The sequence below is a fragment of the Cherax quadricarinatus genome, chromosome 86 (genome assembly GCF_038502225.1).
Source record: "Cherax quadricarinatus isolate ZL_2023a chromosome 86, ASM3850222v1, whole genome shotgun sequence".
Classification (NCBI taxonomy): Eukaryota; Metazoa; Arthropoda; class Malacostraca; order Decapoda; family Parastacidae; genus Cherax; species Cherax quadricarinatus.
The window spans coordinates 17,732,001-17,753,221 of NC_091377.1; the positions used below are offsets into that span (position 1 = coordinate 17,732,001).

The following is a 21,221-nucleotide window of genomic DNA, read 5'->3' on the forward strand; positions in this document are numbered from 1 at the left end:
TACCCTACTCTGAGCTCATTATCTTCATAAAAATTCATAACTGCTTACAATAATCTACCACCAATATATTCCATACACTTGCAACACCTGCTCCCCTATTCACCCTATTATATATCATTTCCAAATCCATAAATACAACAAAAACTTCTTTATAATTATCTAAATACTGTTATATGCTTCAATGTAAACACTTGGTCTACACATCATCAACACTTTCTAAAGATTCCGCAGTCATCTGCAATCCTGCTCTCCATCTTAATCTTGATAATAAATCAACCATATCCATTATCCCACTGAGGCATGGTGACCCAAATAGAAAAATGAAAGTTTCTCATTTTAAATACAGTAATGTATACAGGAGAAGGGGTTACTAGCCCCTTGCTCCTGGCATTTTAGTCGCCTCTTATGACACGCATGGCTTACGGAAGAAGAATCCGTTTCCACTTCCCCATGGAGAACTCAACGGGCTTATTCCCCCATAATTCTTTTAATACCTCTTTCTCCTTCTAACTTGTACAGATGAACTATGTATGCTCTCTGTATAGAAAAATGCAATATTCCAAAATTATGTTCTAACCTGCTTTCAGCATCTCATACTCTCATTCACCCTACCCAATGCCTCATGCACTTCCTCCATACCCTTGGCTCTTCCCTCCTTACCTAATATATACTCTTCCTCCCTACTCCATGAAAAGAATCACTGTTTCTTATATTATTCATGTCTGACAACTTAAAACATTTCATCTTTGTAATACCTCCACCTCTCTAAAACCTTGCAAATTCATTTGCAATTGTCAAGTCCATTTGTTCCAAGTTTTTCTCTATTCCTCCCAAAAACTATCTTCTTCTTGTGATATTTATTGACTTGTTCTTTCTCTCAGCAGATGCTGTTCATCTTCCCCAATTTCATGCTGCTCATAAATAATGTAATTTTATTTGTTAGTCCAGTTTCAAAAGTATTTATATGAATATGAAAATAAATGAGCCAAGGCCCAATCTCAGCCCCAGGCTTGAAATTGGTCTCCTAAACCATGTGCCTTTATTTTGTCCAACACTCTTTGACATGGTACCTTGCTGAAGGCCATCTGAATATAGGCATACACATTTGCAAGGCCTTTTTCACCTTTACTTTTTTTGTATAATTAATTAATTATAGAAAATCTGCTAGGTGCAAACTTTTGCTGCAAAATCCATTTTGATTTTTTTAGTTATCAATTTATCCTCCAAAAATTAATCCATCTTGTACCAAATATTGATTTAGTTTTTTCTTTAACACGCTGACCACCTCTCACCAAGGCAGGGTGACCTGAAAAGAAACTTTCACCATAATTCACACTATCACTGTCTTGCTAGAGGTGCTCAGATATGACAATTTAGATGTCCCTCCAAACAACAAATATCTCTAACCCCTCCTTTATAGTGCAGGCACTGTACTTCCCACATCCAGGACTCAAGTCCTGCTAACTGGTTTCCCTGAATCCCTTCACAAAATATTACCTTGCTCACACTCCAACAGCCTGTCAGGTCCCAAAAACCATTTGCCTCCACTCACTCCTATCTAACAAGCTTACACATACCTGTTGGATGTTCAAACCCCTTACCCACAAAACCCCCTTTACCCAATCTCTCCAGCCTTTCCCAGGATGACCCCTTTCCTGTCTTCCCTCAATTAAAGATTCATACACCCTCCAAGTCATCCTATTTTGCTCCATTCTCTAAATGACCAAACCACCTCAACCCCTCCTCAGTTTTCTGAATAATACTTTTAGTAACTCCACACCTTCTAATGTACAAATTTCAGACTATCTGCATAATATTTACACCACACATTGCTCTCAGACACAATATCTCCACTGCCTCCAACCTCCTCCTCACTGTAACATTCACCACCCATACTTCACACCCATGTAAGTGTGTTGATACCACTGTACATTCATACATTTCCCTCTGTCTCCAGAGATACCTCAATGCACCACCCACCCTTTTTCCCTTTATCAATTCTATGGTTCACATCGTCTTTCACATGAAAAAGAAACAAGAGTGAGAAAGAACATGCATGGGAAAGAGAAACAGTATGACACTGAAAATCACAGAGTACAGTACAGTATATCCCAGTAGACAGCACTAAATACAAAGCTTAAGTGATGAATGGTTTTGAAAACCGACAAGTTTTCAAAACCCTGAACACATTGACTCCAGGCTGAGGGATTGATTACCTCAAACTACTCCTCTCCTTACACCCTTCTGCTTTGTATTGGACTGATGAAGCCACTGTGTGGTGAAACGTTTCCTCATTAAAGATTCCCATATGTTGCATAAGTGTCTCAATCTTCAACAGAGCTTAAGCTTTGATGTGAATTTTGATTTTAATGAAGTACAATGAGACAAAATGGAAAAGAAAGATAAAAGAGCTTAGAAGAGTAAATGAGAATATTGATGGAAAAAAAGGTGATGGGCAAGAAAATGATGTTGTCAGTATTATCAATGGATGAAATTCTTAACACACACACACAATTTTGTAGAAATAAGACGTGACAGAGTATATAGGCATCCCTGACTATGATATACCTCCTTTGTTCAAAACACCTAAATGATCACCACTGCTTGCTGCTAACCAAACTTACAATACATTTCCCCACTAAGCCATGATTTTCACCATGATAACCTATTATATATTTTAACTGTTATATGTATGAACAGCAGTTTACCTGGTGTTAAATAACATGCATAATAAGTATATATAAGATTCTTTTTGTTAAGAATTTAAGGCCCCATTAATGTTTTCAGTGGCTGTCACAGAATTCTGTCATAGAGGTCAGGGTCCCTCATGTAGTTCAGTGTCAAGTGAGCTCAGCTCACTCAGAAAAGCTGTGAGCGGTAAATTTTGGCTTAGATATGAGAGAATGGGTCTGTGGTGACTGAACAGTAGGGAAAAATTCCTGCCCTTCATGGTGCATGACAGAAAAAGCAAAAGTCTGGTTTTAAAAAAAAAAGAGACTGCAGTGTTTCCATTATATAACAATAGTTATAAATGACCATAATTTTTAAAGGGGTGGACCGGTAAGCCAGCAGAAGGCCTCGGTCAGATGACCAAAAGCTCCAAAGGCGGGTCATCATCTGACTAAGACCTGCGTCAGGAAACATTTGTCCTGTTTCCTGACGAACCTTACCTAACCTAACCTGCAGTGTTTCCTCAGATGGTTTTTATGATTTTATTGGCTGTCATTTGGTATTACTTGATAGAATGGAAGACATACTGCAGAAATAGAAATTATTTTGTTTGGTTTTTGGACTGGAGGTAGCTTGAAATTGAAATCAAAATAGCAAAAATATTCGATATTTGCTGATTTTCCTGAGGATGAGTAAAGGCCCCCTACACCCCCTAATCTGTTTTATGGGATTTTAATAGGTCTGATTCAATTATTTCGACACTGTAAACCATAACCAGTCATTCCTGGTTATGTATTATTATCCGAGAAATAAAGTAAATCTTCTAATTGGTGCGATTATGAATTCAACATGGAAGGCAAATGCAATACAGAAGAGGCCTGGGGACATGAATAATGAATAGGGGAAAATGTTTTAGTGCAGTGAATGTCTATATTGTTTATTTTGGATTATTTTTAAACTGATTTTTTTTTTATTTTGTGGAAAATTGCCTAAATTACCAACTTCTGCACACTTTATAGGGTAATTATAATAGTTGAAAGGGTAGTTTCTTGTGCTCAGACAAAAAAATGTAAGGCATACTAGCAAAGTAGCTAAGAATGGAATTGACTTACAAAAAGACTCAAAGTCACCAAAATCGCTGATGCATAAATTGAGCCCAGACCACTAACTTTGTGCCTGCATTCCTAAATCCATATTAGACTGGCCAGTTAGACACATATTGGACAAGTGTACTTTGGAGTATCAGCAAAAACTGAACATTTCCGCTACTTTGAGCTAAATTTCAAGCTATTTTCAGTCCTAAAACAAATCAAAATCATCTCTATTTGTGTAATATATCTTCCATCCTATCAAAAGATAACAAGAAACTGGGAATACAACCATAAAAACCATACAAAAATACACCGCAAAGTCCCTGTTTTAAACCAAAAATACAGTCGAAGTTTTTTTCTCACTATGCACTGCATACTGCAGGATTATTTTTATATTGTGTACACTTACCGCATAGATCCATTCTCTCATACTGAGGCCCAAAGTTACTGCTCACAGCTTTTGTGAGTGAGCTGAGCTCATCGTGTTGTTCTAAGGCACGGACACTGGCATCAAAACCGTAGAACAGTGGCACAGACCCTCAAGTGGATAAAGGCTGCAGTCATAGTGTCCTAAAATAGTTGTCTGCTTGTTTGCTCTATTTGCAATGCCTAAGTTTATGTCTGTATACTTTCAATGTCCTTATATATAAGCAAATAATTTATTGCCATTGTAGACTTTAGTTAGGCTTAAGCTTGCCTGAAATGCACTGCCTAACTATGAGCTTTCAACATGTTCTAACGTGCCACCCATGTCTGTATAAACAATGTATCATGTTGAAATAAACTTGTATATTGTGCTGTATAAATGCTAGAACCATTTATGACTGTTTAACAGAGGATACCTGTAATGGTTTCTAGGTAGTAGGATGGTAGACAGCAACCACCCAGGGAGGTACTACAGTCCTGCCAAGCGAGTGTAAAATGAAACCCTGTAATTGTTTTACACGATGGTAGGATTTCTGGTGTTTTTTTTTCTGTCTCATGAACATGCAAGATTTTAGGTATGTCTTGCTACTTCTACTTACACTTAAGTCACACTACACATACATGTACAAGCATATATATACACACCCCTCTAGGTTTTCTGCTATTTTCTTTCTAGTTCTTGTTCTTGTTTATTTCCTCTTATCTCCATGGGGAAGTGGAACAGAATTCTTCCTCCATAAGCCATGCGTGTTGTAAGAGGCAACTAAAATGCCGGGTGCAAGGGGCTAGTAACCCCTTCTCCTGTATAAATTACTAAATTTGAAAAGAGAAACGTTTGTTTTTCTTTTTGGGCCACCCCGCCTTGGTAGGATACGGCCAGTTTGTTGAAAGAAGAAAGACCTGTAATGGTTCTAAGTGGCCAGAAGTGGAAAGGGAGGGGGGGGAGCAAGAGAAAGAAAGAGAGAGCTTGTCAATAAAGCTAGGGATCCTTAACCTAACCTTGTCAAACCTTGTGAAAAAAAAAAGGAGAGAGAGAGAGCTCTGAGCTCGCCACCACCGATTGGAATGCTCTTCTCCAAGGGGATGTTGACAACCAAGTGAAAGCCTTCACTGGACACATCCTTAATCTACAATAAGAACACATTCCTCACCGGCAATATGTGACAAAGCCTACAGATCAGCCTTGGTTTGGCTTTCATTGTAGAGAGGCTGCTACTGCTAAGTACAAAGCATGGCGAAGGTATAAGAGACATCCTACCACCTATAACAGGAACTTGCACACGCAAGCCTGTAGGCATATGGGTGATGTTCAAAAGTGAGCCATTGCTAAATGGGAGGTGGACACTAAAAGAAAGCTAGCATCAGGTAGGGTAGGCTCCAAAACCTGGTGGTCCCTGGTCAAGGACAGACAAGGTTATCTGCCTGATGAACTTATTCCACCTCTAAATCGACAGGATGGGACCACCTCTACTAGTAGTCAAGAGAAGGCAGACCTCTTTGCTGAACACTTTGCTACCAAAATGCAAGTTCCTGATCCAGCAAGGAACCCTCCTTGGCTAGCTGCAAGAACTGTGTCAAAACTGTCAGTGTACACAATAAGGCAGGAGGTGCATTTCCTTCTTAAATCGCTTGACCAAGAAAAGGCTGTAGGCCCAGACAAGTTGAGCCCAAGATTGTTGAGAAGATGTGCAAACCAGCTAGCAGCACCTCTAACTCGCATCTTTCAGCACTGCCTAGTACAGTGTAAATGGCCCTCTCTATGGAAAGAGGCAAATGTAGTCCCTGTTCACAAAAAGAAGAGCAGAGCAGAAATCAGCAACTACAGACCAGTGTCACTCCTGTCAATCACTGGTAAGATCCTTGAGACAATAATCTCAAGACAAATGACAGTTTTTTGACTACCACTCACTACTTTGTGATCGTCAATATGGCTTCAGGAAAGGTTACTCTGCTGCTGATCTGTTATTAAACCTCTCCACTAAGTGGCACCAGCCACTGGATGAATCCAAAGTCAGCTGTGTGGTAGCTCTGGACATTGCTGGCACTTTCGACCAGGTGTGGCACCAGGGCCTCTTAGCAAAACTTCAAGCACTGGGAATTGCAGGCTCTACGCTATGTCTCCTCAGTGACTACCTTCATGGTAGATCTCTAAGTGTAGTTCTCAATGGAACGGAATCAGCAAGACATCCTATTGGGGCAAGTGTTCCACAAGGAAGCGTGCTGGGTCCATTGTTATGGAATGTCTACTTCAACAACCTTCTTCATCTCATCCCAGAATCACATGCATATGCAGACGACTGTACACTGACATTCACTTATCCAAGAGAAGAAATGCCAGCTGCTCTAAGCTACATCAATCACCAGCTGAGAGCTATATCAGCTTGGGGAAATAGATGGCAAGTAACATTTGCACCTGAGAAAACGCAAATGATGATCGTCTCTAGGCACCATGATGGTAATGTTGGTGCAGTAATAAGGATGAATGGGAGGGTGTTGGCACCTGGAGAAGAAGTTGATATCCTTGGGGTGAAATTTGACTCCAAACTAGCCATGAAGAACCATGTTGTAAATCTTGCAAACAAGGCAGCCAGGAAGCTTACAGCACTTCGCCGTATCTCGCATCTGCTTGACAGTAGGGGTTGCAAGATCCTGTACAAGGCACAAGTACGCTCACACCTTGAGTATGCTCCACTTTCTTGGTTTGCCTGCCCCCCCCCCTCTCATCTGCGACTGCTTGACAGAGTAGAGAACAGAGCAAGACGTCTCATCTCTCGCCTGGACCCATCTTGGATAGATCTGTCATTTCAGCAGAGCCTTCAACATAGGAGGGATGTGGGTGGCCTTACTGTTATGTACAAGGCCAATATTGTCAAAATACCACACTTGGATCCACTTCGAGGACAGCATGAAACAAGCTTTTATGCCACAAGACGGGCAGAAAGCAGCTACTTCACTCTGGCTGTACCCTTCTCCAGAACATCACTCCATCCGAGATCGCACATACCCAGGATGACTCGAGTATGGAACACATTCGTACAGCATAATGATGTCAACGAGATGAAGTCAGTTGATCAAATGAAAATGCTGGCCCACAGATGGCTCCAATTTCATCCTGTTTCCTACTTGTATGTCTCATAACAATAAAAATGTTTTCAAATGAGCTGATGTAGGTAACAGCTCTTAGCTTGCCAATAAAGTTAGGAATCCTTAACCTGTAAATAGCTTGTCAATAAAGCTAGGGATCCTCAACCTTGTCAAACCTTGTGTAAAAAAAAAAAAAAGAGAGGAGAAGAGAGAGAAGAGAAGAGAGAGAAGAGAAGAGAGAGAGAAGAGAGAGAGAGAAGAGAGAGAGAGAAGAGAGAGAGAGGAGAGAGAAGAGAGAGAGAGAAGACAGAAAGAGAGGAGAGACAGACAGACAGACAGAGAGAGAGGAGAGAAGAGAGAGAGACAGACAGAGAGAGAGGAGAGAAGAGAGAGAGACAGACAGAGAGAGAGGGATGTGGGTGGCCTTACTGTTATGTACAAGGCCAATATTGTCAAAGTACCACACTTGGATCCACTTTGAGGACAGCGTGAAACAAGCTTTTATGCCACAAGACAGGCAGAAAGCAGCAACTTCACTCTGGCTGTACCCTTCTCCAGAACATCACTCCATCTGAGATCATATATACCCAGGATGACTCAAGTATGGAACACATTCGTACAGCATAATGATGTCAACGAGATAAAGTCAGTTGATCAAATGAAAATGCTGGCCCACAGATGGCTCCAACTTCATCCTGTTCCCTACTTGTATGTCTCATAGCAATAAAAATGCTTTCAAATGAGCTGATGTAGGTAACAGCTCTTAGCTTGCCAATAAAGTTAGGAATCCTTAACCTGTAAATAGCTTGTCAATAAAGCTAGGGATCCTTAACCTTGTCAAATCCTGTGTAAAAAAGAGAGAGAGAGAGAGAGAGAGAGAGGCGAGATATAATGTGTGTGTGTGTACTCGGCTATTTGTGGTTGTAGGGGTCAAGTCTCAGCTCCTGGCCCTGGCTCTTCGCTGATTGTTACTAGGTCCTCTCTCTCCCTGCTCCATGAGCTTTATCAAACCTTATCTTAAAACTATGTATGGTTCCCGCCTCCACTATGTCACTTTCTAGGCTATTCCACTTCCTGACAACTCTACGACTGAAGAAATACTTCCAAACATCCCTCTGACTCATCTGAGTCTTCAACTTCCAATTGTGACCCCTTGTTTCTGTATCCCATCCTGTCTTTGTCCACCTTCTCTATTCAGCACAGTATTTTATGTCATTATCATGTTTCCCCTGACCCTCCTGTCCTCCAGTGTCGTCAGACCAATTTCCCTTAACCTTTCTTCATAGGACGATGAGAAGTGTACATCCCCAGCACACTGATGTTGCCATCCCTACTCATCTTGAAATGATGTTCAAGGTATGCATAAACACTAGTACCTCTGTACTAGTATGTGTAATGTACAGACCTCAGTGGCAACACACAGACCCCATCAACTTCCTAATGGAAAATGTGAACTCCCTTCTGCTCCACCACAACTGCCAACATATCATAATTGTTGGTGACCTCAACCATCATCTTATACAGAGGGACTTTGATGCAGTGTTTGACATGAGAAAGTTTGTTGATTTCCCTACTGACATCTCTGGCTCCTCCCTTGACCCAGTAGTGAGTGATCTGGCAGAAGGTATAGTCACTTGCCAGCCCCTCGGCTATGTTGGATCATCTGACCACTAGGCTGTTTTTACGACACTTAAGATCCCAACAGAATGAGGTGAGGAGTTCACACACACAACCTGTCTATGGGAAAGAGGTAATTGGCCAGTCCTTTGATCTGAGCTCACCACCACAGACTGAAATGCTCTTCTTCAAGGGGATGCTGACAACCTTAACCTAACCTTGTCAAAACCTGTGTGTATAATAATAATAATAATAATAATAATAATAATAATAATAATAATAATAATAATAATAATAATAATAATAATAATAATAATAATAATAATAATAATAATAATAATAATAATAATAATAATAATAATAATAATAATAATAATAATAATAATAAAAAAAGGGCTTCACTGGACACATCCTTAATCTACAACAGGAGCACATCCCTCACCAGTATTAAGTGACAAAGTCAACAGATAAGCCTTAGTTTGGCTTTTGTTGTAGAGAGGCTGCTACTGCTAAGTACAAGGCATGGTGAAGGTATAAGAGACATCCTACCACCTCTAACAGGAACGTGCACAGGCAAGTCTGTAGGCATATGGGTGAAGTTTAAAAGTGGGCCATTGCTAAATGGGAGGTGAACACAAAGAGAAAAGCTAGCATCAGGCAGAGTAGGCTCCAAAACCTGGTGGTCCCTGGTCAAGGACAGACAAGGTTATCTGCCTGATGAACTCATTCCACCTCTTAATCAACAGGATGGGACCATCTCTACTAGTAGTCAAGAGAAAGCGACCTCTTTGCTGAACACTGCTACCAAAATGCAAGTTCCTGATCCAGCAAGGGACCCTCCTTGGCTAGCTGCAAGAACTGTGTCAAAACTCTAAGTGGTGATAATAAAGCAGGAGGAGGTGCATTTCCTTCTTAAATTGCTTGACCAAGAAAAGGCTGTGGGCCCAGACAAGTTGAGCCCAAGATTGCTGAGATGATGTGCAGACCAGCTAGCAGCACCTCTAACTCGCATCTTTCAGCACTGCCTAGTATAGTATAAATGGGCTTCTCTGTTGAAAGAGGCAAATGTAGTCCCTCTTTACAAAAAGAAAAGCAGAACAGAAATCTGCAACTACAGACCAGTGTCACTCCTATCAATCACTGGCAAGATCCTTGAGACAATAATCTCAAGACAAATTATAGTTTTTTGACTACCACTCACTACTTTGTGACTGTCAATATGGCTTCAGGAAAGGTTACTCTGTTACTGATCTGTTAAACCTCTCCACAAAATGGCACCAGTCACTGGATGAATCCAAGGTCAGCTGTGTGGTAGCACTGGACACTGCTGGTGCTTTCGACCGGGTGTGGCACCAGGGCCTCTTAGCAAAACTGCAAGCACTGGGAATTGCAGGCTCTACGCTATGTCTCCTCAGTGATTACCTTCATGGTAGATCTCTAAGGGTAGTTCTCAATGGAACAGAATCAGCAAGACATCCTATTGGGGCAAGTGTTCCACAAGGAAGTGTGCTGAGACCATTGTTATGAAATGTCTACTTCAATGGCCTCCTTCATCTCATCCCAGAATCCCATGTGTATGTGGATGACTACACTCTGACATTTACTTATCCAAGAGAAGAAATGCCAGATGCTCTAACCTACATCAATCACCAGCTAAGAGCTATATCAGCTTGGGGAAACCGATGGCAAGTAACATTTGCACCTGAGAAAACACAAATGATGATGGTCGCTAGGAACCATGATAGTAATGCCGGATCAGTAGTAAGTATGAATGAGTGTGTTGGTAACTGGGAAAGAAGCTGATATCCTTGGGGTGAAATTTGACTCCAAACTGGCCATGAAGAACCAAGTTGTAAATCTTGCAAACAAGGGAGCCAAGAAGCTTACAGCACTTCAACGTATCTTACATCTGCTTGACAGTAGGGGTTGCAAGATTCTGTATGAGGCACAAGTACGCTAACACCTTGAGTATGCTCCACTTTCTTGGTTTGCCTGACCCCCGCCCCCTCTCATCTGCGACTGCTTGACCCATCCTGGATAGATGTGTCATTTCAGCAGAGCCTTCAACACAGGAGGGATGTGGGTGGCCTTACTGTTATATACAAGGCTAACATTGTCGAAGTACCACACTTCGATCCACTTCGAGGACAGCATGAAGCAAGCTTCTATACCACAAGATGGGCAGAAAGCAGCAATTTCACTCTGGCTGTACCCTTCTCCAGAACATCACTTCATCCGAGATCATTTATCCCCAGGATGACTCAAGTCTGGAACACATTCGCACAGCATTATGATGTTAACGAGATGAAGTCAGTTGATCAAATGAAAATGCTGGCCCACAGATGGCTCCAACTTCATCCTGTTCCCTACTTGTATGTTTCAAAACAAAAGTTCTATCAAATGAACCAATGTAGGTAACTGCTCTTAGCTTGTCAATAAAGTTAGGAATCCTTAACCTAACCTTGTCAAACCCTGTGTAACAAGAGAGAGAGAGAATGTGTGAGTGTGTGTGTGGGGGGAAGGGAGGCAAACCTGATAAACAGAAGCAGGTGATAAAGTGAGGATAAACATAAGGCTGGAGAAGAAATAATGGCAAAATTGATACTCAACAGAAGCAGTGGTTGCTGTTATGCGGAGGTAAAGTAGAAATAATTAACCCTTTGGGGTTTCGGACGTACTAGTACGGCTTATGACCCAGGGTTTTTGACGTACTAGTACGCCTAAATTCTAGTGCCCTCAAATCTAGTGAGAGAAAGCTGGTAGGCCTACATATGTAAGAATGGGTCTATGTGGTCAGTGTGCGTGGTAAAAAAAAAATCCTGCACCACACAGTGCGTAATAAGAAAAAAAAAAACTTTGACCGTGTTTTTGGATTAAAACAGCGACTTTGCACTGTATTTTCGTATGGTATTTATTGTTGCATTCTAGTTTTCTTGGTCTCATTTTATAGAATGGAAGACGTATTACAGAAATTGAGATGATTTTGACTGGTTTTACAATGAAAAGTACCTTGAAATTGAGCTCAAAGTAACAGAAATGTTAGATTTTTACCAAAGTTCAAAGTAAACAAATCATGCCAAGCATCCAATACATGTCAACTGGTGAGTTTGATATTCTTTCACAAGTGCACTGATATTATTTATACCATTTCTACACTAATGCAGTAGTCTGCATAATAGTAAATCTTTTTTTTTAAGAATAAAAATTCAAAGTGGAAAGCCAAAGAAATATAAGAGGGGTCTGGGGATGTGACTAACAAACAGAGAACTTGTTATTTTAGTGCCAGGAATGTCTTTCTTGTTTATTCTGGACTCTATTCGGAAATTGGCATCTTTTGAAATTTGTGTGAAATTGGCAAAATTGCTAAATTCTGACCACTTTATTGGATAGTTGAAATTGGTAAATTGGTGGTTTCTTGTACTCATTTGATAGAAAAAATGGAGTTTTAGCAAAATAGTTATGATTTTTGTCAACTAGTACACTGGAATTGACCGAAAATAGGGCTCAAAGTGGGCAAAATCGCCGATGCATAAACATCGTCGAGATCGCTAACTTCGCGAGAGCATAATTCCGTAAGTTTTCCATCAAATTTCATACTTTTGGTGTCATTATGATCGGGAAAAGATTATCTATCTTTTCGAAAGAAAAAATAACAAGTCTCTGAGAGGACCTGTCGACCCCCAAAGGGTTAAATCATTATAGGAGAACAACTCTTCTTAGCAAAGATGGAAAGGCTAAGGCTGTGTATGATTAATTAGATAACAAGAATAGGAGTCTTGTGGATGAGGAAAGACATGCAGAAGGTGATCTTTGACCAGTGGTAATGCATAACACCTACCAGGTTATAAATGCATCTAGAAATATAATGGGATGGCCACTTTATATTAATAAAGACAATATGTGAGAAGTGCTTCACTTAGCCAAGAAAAACAATGGTTAGAAAAGTGAATAATGACCAATACTTCACCAGCTCCTGTAAACCAAAATTCATGAAAAGTATCTTTCACAAATTTTGGTAACGAAATTTGAACAAATAGCACATATATTACCGATTTCAAACAGAAAAAAAATATTACATTTATACTTATTAATAAATTCCATGAAGTAAAGATGCAGTACATAACAAATTAGTCTACCGATGTCCATAATTCTTCACTACAGTCTAGCTTTCAGGTCTCTCCAATGATAAATGCTGAACTAAAACACCACAAAAAAGGTAGAGAGCTTGCAGAATAACCTACAGGAAGTGGTTGGTAGCATTGTCTGGCAGCAAGTTAATCTGTATAAAATAGTGTTTGCACATATCATAAATTGGCAGCTCCACACCCACAATTACACCCGCTCTCTGAGCAGTCGGACACACTCCCTGAAAATAAAAGTTAATTGATAAATAATTCCAAATATTGTAATCATTTTTTATGCTGTGATAGCCAAATCATATTGTAAGAAAATGTTTCCAATAATATTCATTATTTTACTGTACTGCAAAATATATGCAAAAAAATATTCAGTCATTCAGTAAATGCAAAACTTACCCTCCATAGACCCTGCACACCTTCCTGGTTATAAATACTGAGAAATGCTTGCAGAAGACTCTTCTCCTTAAATTCTGTGCGTCCACTCTGTAGTCGCACCTTGAGTACATCTGTAGGGTTGGCCATTGCACTTGCCACAACCCCTAAGATTAAATTTGTAGTGTTCAGAACAAGGATACAAAATTTAAAGAAAAAATATGTAAGCCTATAAATAAAATACTGGGCAAAGAATATGACAAAGAAAAAAACAGAGTTTAAAACCTTGCAGCAGCAGAGAAGTAGCACTTTGGTTGTGGAAAGTTCTACTGTCCTGGAATAGTGTCAAGTGGAAACCCATTAAAAGTTTCGTACTTTGGCATCTTTTTATTCCCTGATTTCATGAATACACACAAACTTCTATTTATGTACAGTATAAAGTACAGTAGGACCCCCATATCCACAGGAGATAGGTTCCAAGGACCTGTCGTGGATACCAAAACCATGGTTAGTAGCAAACCCTATATACAAGTCCTAAACAGTAGGGCCCCAACTTGATACAACAGGTTAGGTTCCAGGCTAGCACTGTAAAGTGGAACGCCCTTTTTTCCACTTATAAGTGCATATAAATGCAAGATAGCAAGTTTACACTAACATATATTAACCCTTTCAGGGTCTGTCCCGTAGATCTACGGCTTTACGTTCAGGGTCCAAACCGTAGATCTACGCCATGAGCTCAGCTCACTCTGATAAACTGTGAGTGGTAAATTTGGACCTAGATATGAGAGAATACATCTATGTGGTATGTGTGCACCACATAAAACAAATCCTGCAGCACACTGTGTATAATGAGAGAAAAATAACCGAGACCGTGATTTTCGATTAAAACAGCGACTTTGCAGTGTTTTTTCGTATGTTTTTTATAATTGTATTTGCGATTTCTTGGTCTCATTTGATAGAATGGAAGACATATTACAGAAATAGAGATGATTTAGATTGGTTTTAGTACTGGAAATAGCTTGAAACTGAGCTCAAAGTAGCAGAAATGTTAAATTTTTGCCAATATTCAAGAGTAAACAAACGACCCCACATGTCTAATACACGCCAGCTGGTGGGTCTAATATACATTCACAAATGTGGTGATGATATTTATACAATTATTACAATATTGCATAACAGTAAATCTATTTTTTGGTGTGAATAAAAATTCATTATGTGAATAAAAAATCAAAATGGAATTTATTTGTAAAGCCTCAAAACGTGACTAATGAACAGAGGAAATGTTAGTTTAGTGCCAGGAATGCCTACATTGTTTATTCTGGACACTGGAAATTGGAATATTTTGAACTTTGTGTTAAATTGGCCAAATTACCAATTTCCGATCACTATTTTGTAGTTGAAACAGTTGACTTGGCGATTTCTTGTGCTCAATCGATAGAATAGAAGCAATACTAGTGAAATAGCTAAGAATTTGGTCTACTGGAATAATGTAATTGGCCTAAAATGGGAGTCAAAGGCGGCAAAATCGTCGATTCATAAATATCGCTGACACACCAAAATTCGCGAGAGCATAATTTCGTCAATTTTCCATCAAATTTCGTACTTTTTGTTTTATTACCTTCACAAAAAGGTTCTCTACCATTTCATAAGAAAAAATAAAAAAATTTTTTTTTATATTCTTGGACACTGGGGCACCACTTCAGATTTTGGCCTTGGACCCTGAAAGGGTTAAGTTAGCAATAGAATTAGGCATTAAAAAACAATAAAAAAGTAAAATACACATACAGTACACTCATTACTTACCTTAAAATATTGGTAGTCTTAATGTGAGATGAGTAGTATATACAGCAAGAAATCAGGTGCCATAAGTATGGTACCCAGCCAGGCCACCCCACCCCATCCACTTAACATTTAAGCATCCCAGAGCAATAAAATCCATATACAGTGGACCCCTGGTTATCATTTAGTTCAGTTATCGGCCGTTTTTTCGGCGCCCGGTTATCGGCCGTTAATTCGGTTATTGGCCATTTGGGAGACGTCCATCCGCCAGCTGGGGCCACTTGTGGGTCAGTTTGGCTTTGTCTCTGGGCGAGTGAGGAAGCTTCTGCTCATTCATCCAAACATTTTGCTATAATCCATTGTTTTTTGTGATTATTGATTGAGTACAACTGCAAAATAAGCAACCATGGGCCCAAAGAAACACTTTACATAGTACAGTGGTCCCTCAATAATCGTCCGGCCTGAAAGTCGTCCATTTCAGAAATAGTCCTGTTTTTCGTCAAAATATTGACTCGGAAATGGTCCGGTAACTCGCTAATAGTCCTTCGTCCCGGAGGCGTACTCACGGTCTGAGCCGCCTCCAGCCGCCTCGGCCTTTCCTTCCCAGCCAGTGTGCCATTGTTTACCAGTGAGCGACGGTCCCCTCACGTGCTTGAAAGTTATTTAAGTGCTAAATAAGCTACCATGGCTCCAAAGAAAGCTCCTAGTGCCAAGCCTTTGGTAAAGAAGGTGAGAAATACAATTGAATTTAAGAAAAACATAATTGAACAATATGATAGTGGTGTACGTGTGGGCGAACTGGCCAGGATGTATAACAAATCCCGTACATCATAGCCAAGAAAAAGGAAATCATGGATGCTGTTGTTGCAAAGGGAGTATATATGCTGACAAAAATGAGATCACCAGTACTCGAAGATGTTGAGAAGTTGTTATTGGTGTGGATAAATGAGAAACAATTAGCAGGAGATAGTCTTATAACGTCGCTTATTTGTGAAAAGGCATGGCAGTTGCATGACGATTTGGTAAAGAAATTGCCTGCAACTAGTGATGATGCGAGTGAATTTAAGGCCAGCAAAGGCTGGTTTGAGAGATTTAAGAAGTGTACTGGCATACACAGTGTGGTAAGGCATGGCGAGGCTGCCAGTTCGGACCACAAGGCGGCTGAAAAATATGTCCATGAATTCCAGGAGTACACAGAGGCTGAAGGACTGAAACCTGAACAAGTGTTCAATTGTGATGAAACAGGCCTCTTTTGGAAGAAAATGCCAAAGAGGACCTACATTACTCAGGAAGAAAAGGTGCTGCCAGGACACAAGCCTATGAAAGACAGGCTGACGCTCATGTTCTGTGCTAATGCTAGTGGGGATTTCAAAGTGAAGCCATTACTAGTATACCATTCTGAAAATCCCAGTGTGTTCAGGAAAAACAATGTTATGAAGAGTAAATTGTGTGTGTTTTGGAAATCTAATAGGAAATCTAATAGCATGGGTCACGAGGGAAATTTTTGTACAGTGGTTCAATGAAGTGGTTGGCCCTAGTGTGAAGAATTACCTCCTGGAAAAGAAATTGGATCTCAAGTGCCTCCTAGTAATGAACAATGCACCTGCTCATCCTCCAAACTTGGATGACCTAATTCTGAAGGAGTTTGGGTTCATCACAGTAAAGTTCTTGCCCCTGAATACCACTCCTCTCCTCCAGCCCATGGACCAGCAGGTCATTGCAAGCTTTAAAAAACTCTACACCAAAGCAATGTTTGAAAAGTGCTTGAATGTAACCTCAGACACTCACTTGACCCTACGAGATTTTTGGAAAGAACATTTCAGTATTCTCCATTGCATAAACCTCATAGGTAAGGCTTGGGAGCGAGTGACTACCAGGACTTTGAACAATGCTTGGAGAAAATTGTGGCCAGATTGTGTCCACAAGAGGGATTTTGAAGGGTTTGGGGCTGACCCTGATGAGCCTATGTCAGTTGTTAAATCCATTGTGGCACTGGGGACTTCCATGGGGTTGGATGTGAGTTTGGAGGATGTGGAAGAGTTGGTGGAGGACCACAACGAAGAGCTAACCACTGAGGAGCTGCAAGAGCTTCAGCAGGAACAGCAACAGATCGCAGCTCAGAATCTTGCTGCAGAGGAGGAGGAAGAGAGATGGAGGAAGGTGCCTTCTTCAGAATTTAAGGAGATTTTTGAAATGTGGGGTAGGATGGAAAGATTTATGGAGAAACATCACCCAGAGAAGGATGTTGCAAGCCATATCGGCAACTTGTACAGTGACAGAGTCTTGGCCCATTTTAGGGAAGTTTTAAAGAGACGCCAGAAACAGAGCTCTCTGGACAGTTTTTTTGCGAGACAGGACTCCAGTGACTCTCAAGGTGGTCCTAGTGGCATTAAGAAACAGAGAAGAGAAGTAACCCCAGAAAAGCAATTGGTACCCGAGGTGTTGATGGAAGGGGATTCCCCTTCCAAACAGTAATTCATCCAATCAGTCTCCTTCTCCAGTCTTCCATACACAAAGAAGAATTGCCAATAAAGGTAAGTGTTATTCTGTTAATGTTAAATTCATCATGTGCCACTGTATTGTTTATGTATTACATCTATATTTCATGTAAAAAATTTTTTTTGTTTTAATACTTCTGGGTGTCAGGAATGGATTAATGGAATTTACATTATTTCTTATGGGGAAAATTGATTCGTAAATCGTCCATTTCGATAATAGTCCCACTTCCAGGAACGGATTATGGACGATTATTGAGGGACCACTGTATATGAAAACATGCAATGTTTATATGCGATGTATATTTAATAATTATCACTGGTATATTATATGTCTTATTTTATGTTAATATAGACATTTTCATTAATCCATCTATGATATTTTCTTCAAAATTATTTAAGAAACACATTACAGAGCATATAAACATGCAATGTTTATTATATGTGATGTATATTTAATAATCACTCTTTGCCACATTAAATGTCTTATTTTACATTAATATAGACATTTTCATTAATCCATCAATGATCTTTTCTTCAAAATTATATAAGAAACACGTTACATATCATGTAGCATATAAACATGCAATGTTTATATGCAGTTTAATATTGACAAATGCAAAGTTCTAAATGTTGGACAGTTAAATAACCATGCCACATATAAACTAAATAATGTAGATCTTAATACTACCGATTGTAAAAAGGATTTAGGAGTTCTGGTTAGCAGTAACCTAAAACCAAGACAACAGTGCATTAGTGCTCGCAATAAAGCTAACAGAATTCTTGGCTTCATATCTAGAAGTATAAATAATAGAAGTCCTCAGGTTGTTCTTCAACTCTATATATCCTTGGTTAGGCCTCATTTAGACTATGCTGCTCAGTTCTGGTCACCGTATTACAGAATGGATATAAATGCTCTGGAAAACGTACAAAGGAGGATAACAAAGATGATCCCATATATCAGAAATCTTCCCTATGAGGATAGACTGAAGGCCCTGAATCTGCACTCTCTCGAAAGGCGTAGAATTAGGGGGAATATGATCGAGGTGTATAAATGGAAAACAGGAATAAATAAAGGAGATGTAAATAGCGTGCTGAAAATTTCCAGCCAAGACAGGACTCGCAGCAATGGTTTCAAGTTGGAAAAATTCAGATTCAGGAAGGATATAGGAAAGTATTGGTTTGGTAATAGAGTTGTGGATGAGTGGAACAAGCTCCTGAGTACAGTTATTGAGGCTAAAACGTTGTGTAGTTTTAAAAATAGGTTAGATAAATACTTGAGTGGGTGTGGGTGGGTGTGAGTTGGACCTGACTAGCTTGTGTTGCTGGGTCTGGTACAGTGCTCCATCCTAGAGTGGGGATGACCAGACTGGGTGGGTCATTGGGATAATCCGGGGGGTGGGTCATTGGTCTAATCCGGGGGGGGGAAGGGGGCCCTGGACCTGCTCCGCATGGGTCAGTAGGCCTGTTGCAGTGTTCCTTCTTTCTTATGTTATCGAGTGGAGAGTGGGATGGAGAGTAAACATTATGTTTTCTCTGATGCAGCGTTACAGAAAACTGTGAATCTGGCGACTGGTGCAGTAACCGCCCTTCATATGCATTTGTTTACAATTCTTGGCATGAATTCTTCATTACTTCTCCCATTGTTTATGATGGCATCTAAAGGTAGTTGTTGAAATGATTAAACTCAATGAACATGGTAATAATATGGCTGTGTAGTGTAATAACATGGCTGTGTATTGTAATATAGCTGTGTAGTGTCGCCCGGGGAGGGGGGGGGGCTACATACGTGTACTGTACCTACATCTACTGCTACCTACACTGACTTCCTAGAAATAATTACTACTCACCTCTTGCCCTACATTAAGACTACAAATATTTTAAGGTTAGTAATGAATGTACTGTAGCAGTAAATGACAGATTAAAGAGGTGTGTGCAATGTGGACTAGGGTGCAAGCTTCTGTAGAGAAACACCACCCTGACCAAACTGAAGCCATATCTGCAACATGTTTAGTGACAAAACCCTGTCCCACTTCAGGGAAATTTTAAAGAGATGCCAGAAACAGACATCTATGGACAGATTTGCTGTGAGACTGGGGTCCAGCGACTCCCAAGCTGGTCACTGTAGCATTAAAAGACAAAGGAGGGAAGTAACCCCAGAGAAAGCTTTGCTACCTGAAGTCTTTATGGAGGGGGATTCCCCTTCCAAACACTAACTCCTCCCTCTTTCCTCTTCCCTATCTTCCAGAAGCCAGCATTAGCCTTCAATAAAGGTATTTAAAACTTACATAATTGTTAAAAAAAAATTATCTTTTTGTGAATATTTTTGTCTGGAAAAGATTAATTGTATTTCCATTAATTCTTATGGGAAATATTAATTCGGCTTTCGGCTATTTCAGTTATCGGCCGACCTTCTGGAACGGATTACGGCCGATAACCAAGGGTCCACTGTACAGTTCACTCATTACTTTCCTTAAAATATTTCTAGTCTTCATGTAGGGTGAGAGGTGAGTAAACAAGATAAAACAAATAAACTTAAATTCAATTCAATTCAATTCAAACTTTATTCTCTATAAGTATTACAATGCTGAGTTTACAGAATTTGGTTATTGTGTGGTTTACATGTAGTAAAATAATAATTACAGAGTGTACCACTAGAACGCCTAGCATGGCTAGGCATTTTGGGCAGACTTACATTAAATCTTAGGTTTAAAATGTTACAAAATTATGAGATAAGTTGGTATTATGGCTAAGTGACTAAATACTAGTTGTGAGTTTAGAATGAGTAAATGAGACAGAGGACAGAGACGTGGAGGATGTAAACAAACACATGTTTGTATCATACCATAATACAAACACTTTACACTGGGTACAATGTAATAATAATAAATACAATACTATTTAGCTTCCAACACAATGCAAGCTTTCTATCTCTCTTTACCCCCAGTTACCCCCGGTAATATTATTGTGTAAACATTTCCTTTGGTGTTGAACTAGAGAAAATGTAGTTCTTTCCGGCACTCCGACAACTAGACAAACATTTCATATTTCTTTCTTTCAACACACCGGCTGTATCCCACCGAGGCGGGGTGGCCCAAAAGGAAAAGCGAAAGTTTCTCCTTTTACATTTAGTAATGTATACAGAAGAGATTACTAGCCCCTTGCTCCCGGCATTTTAGTCGCCTCTTACAACATGCATGGCTTACGGAGGAAGAATTCTGTTCCACTTCCCCATGGAGGTAAGAGTAAATAAACAAGAACAAGAACTAGAAAGAAAACAGAAGAAAACCCAGAGGGGTGTGTATATATATGCTTGTACATGTATATGTAGTGTGACCTAAGTGTAAGTAGAAGTAGCAAGACATACCTGAAATCTTGCATGTGTATGAGACAGAATAAAAAGACATCAGCAATCCTACCATCATGTAAAACAATTACAGACTTCCGTTTTACACTCACTTGGCAGACCGGTAGTACCTCCCTGGGCGGTTGCTGTCTACCAACCTACTACCTATTTATGCTAATTTATTCTACTGTGGGGTGTATTT

The 21,221-nt window shown here is 39.9% G+C and overlaps 1 protein-coding gene across 1 annotated transcript in view; it reads right to left on the reverse strand.

Annotated features, from left to right (window-relative positions):
* Positions 1-21,221, reverse strand: part of Bmcp (uncoupling protein Bmcp mitochondrial) — a 336,863-nt gene that overhangs the window by 58,419 nt on the left and 257,223 nt on the right. The window contains exons 5-6 of the mRNA XM_070103691.1: positions 13,424-13,566; positions 13,130-13,254 (exon numbers count right to left, since the gene is read on the reverse strand). Coding sequence (XP_069959792.1) covers positions 13,130-13,254; positions 13,424-13,566 — 268 coding nt within the window. The remainder of the gene's footprint in view (positions 1-13,129; positions 13,255-13,423; positions 13,567-21,221) is intronic.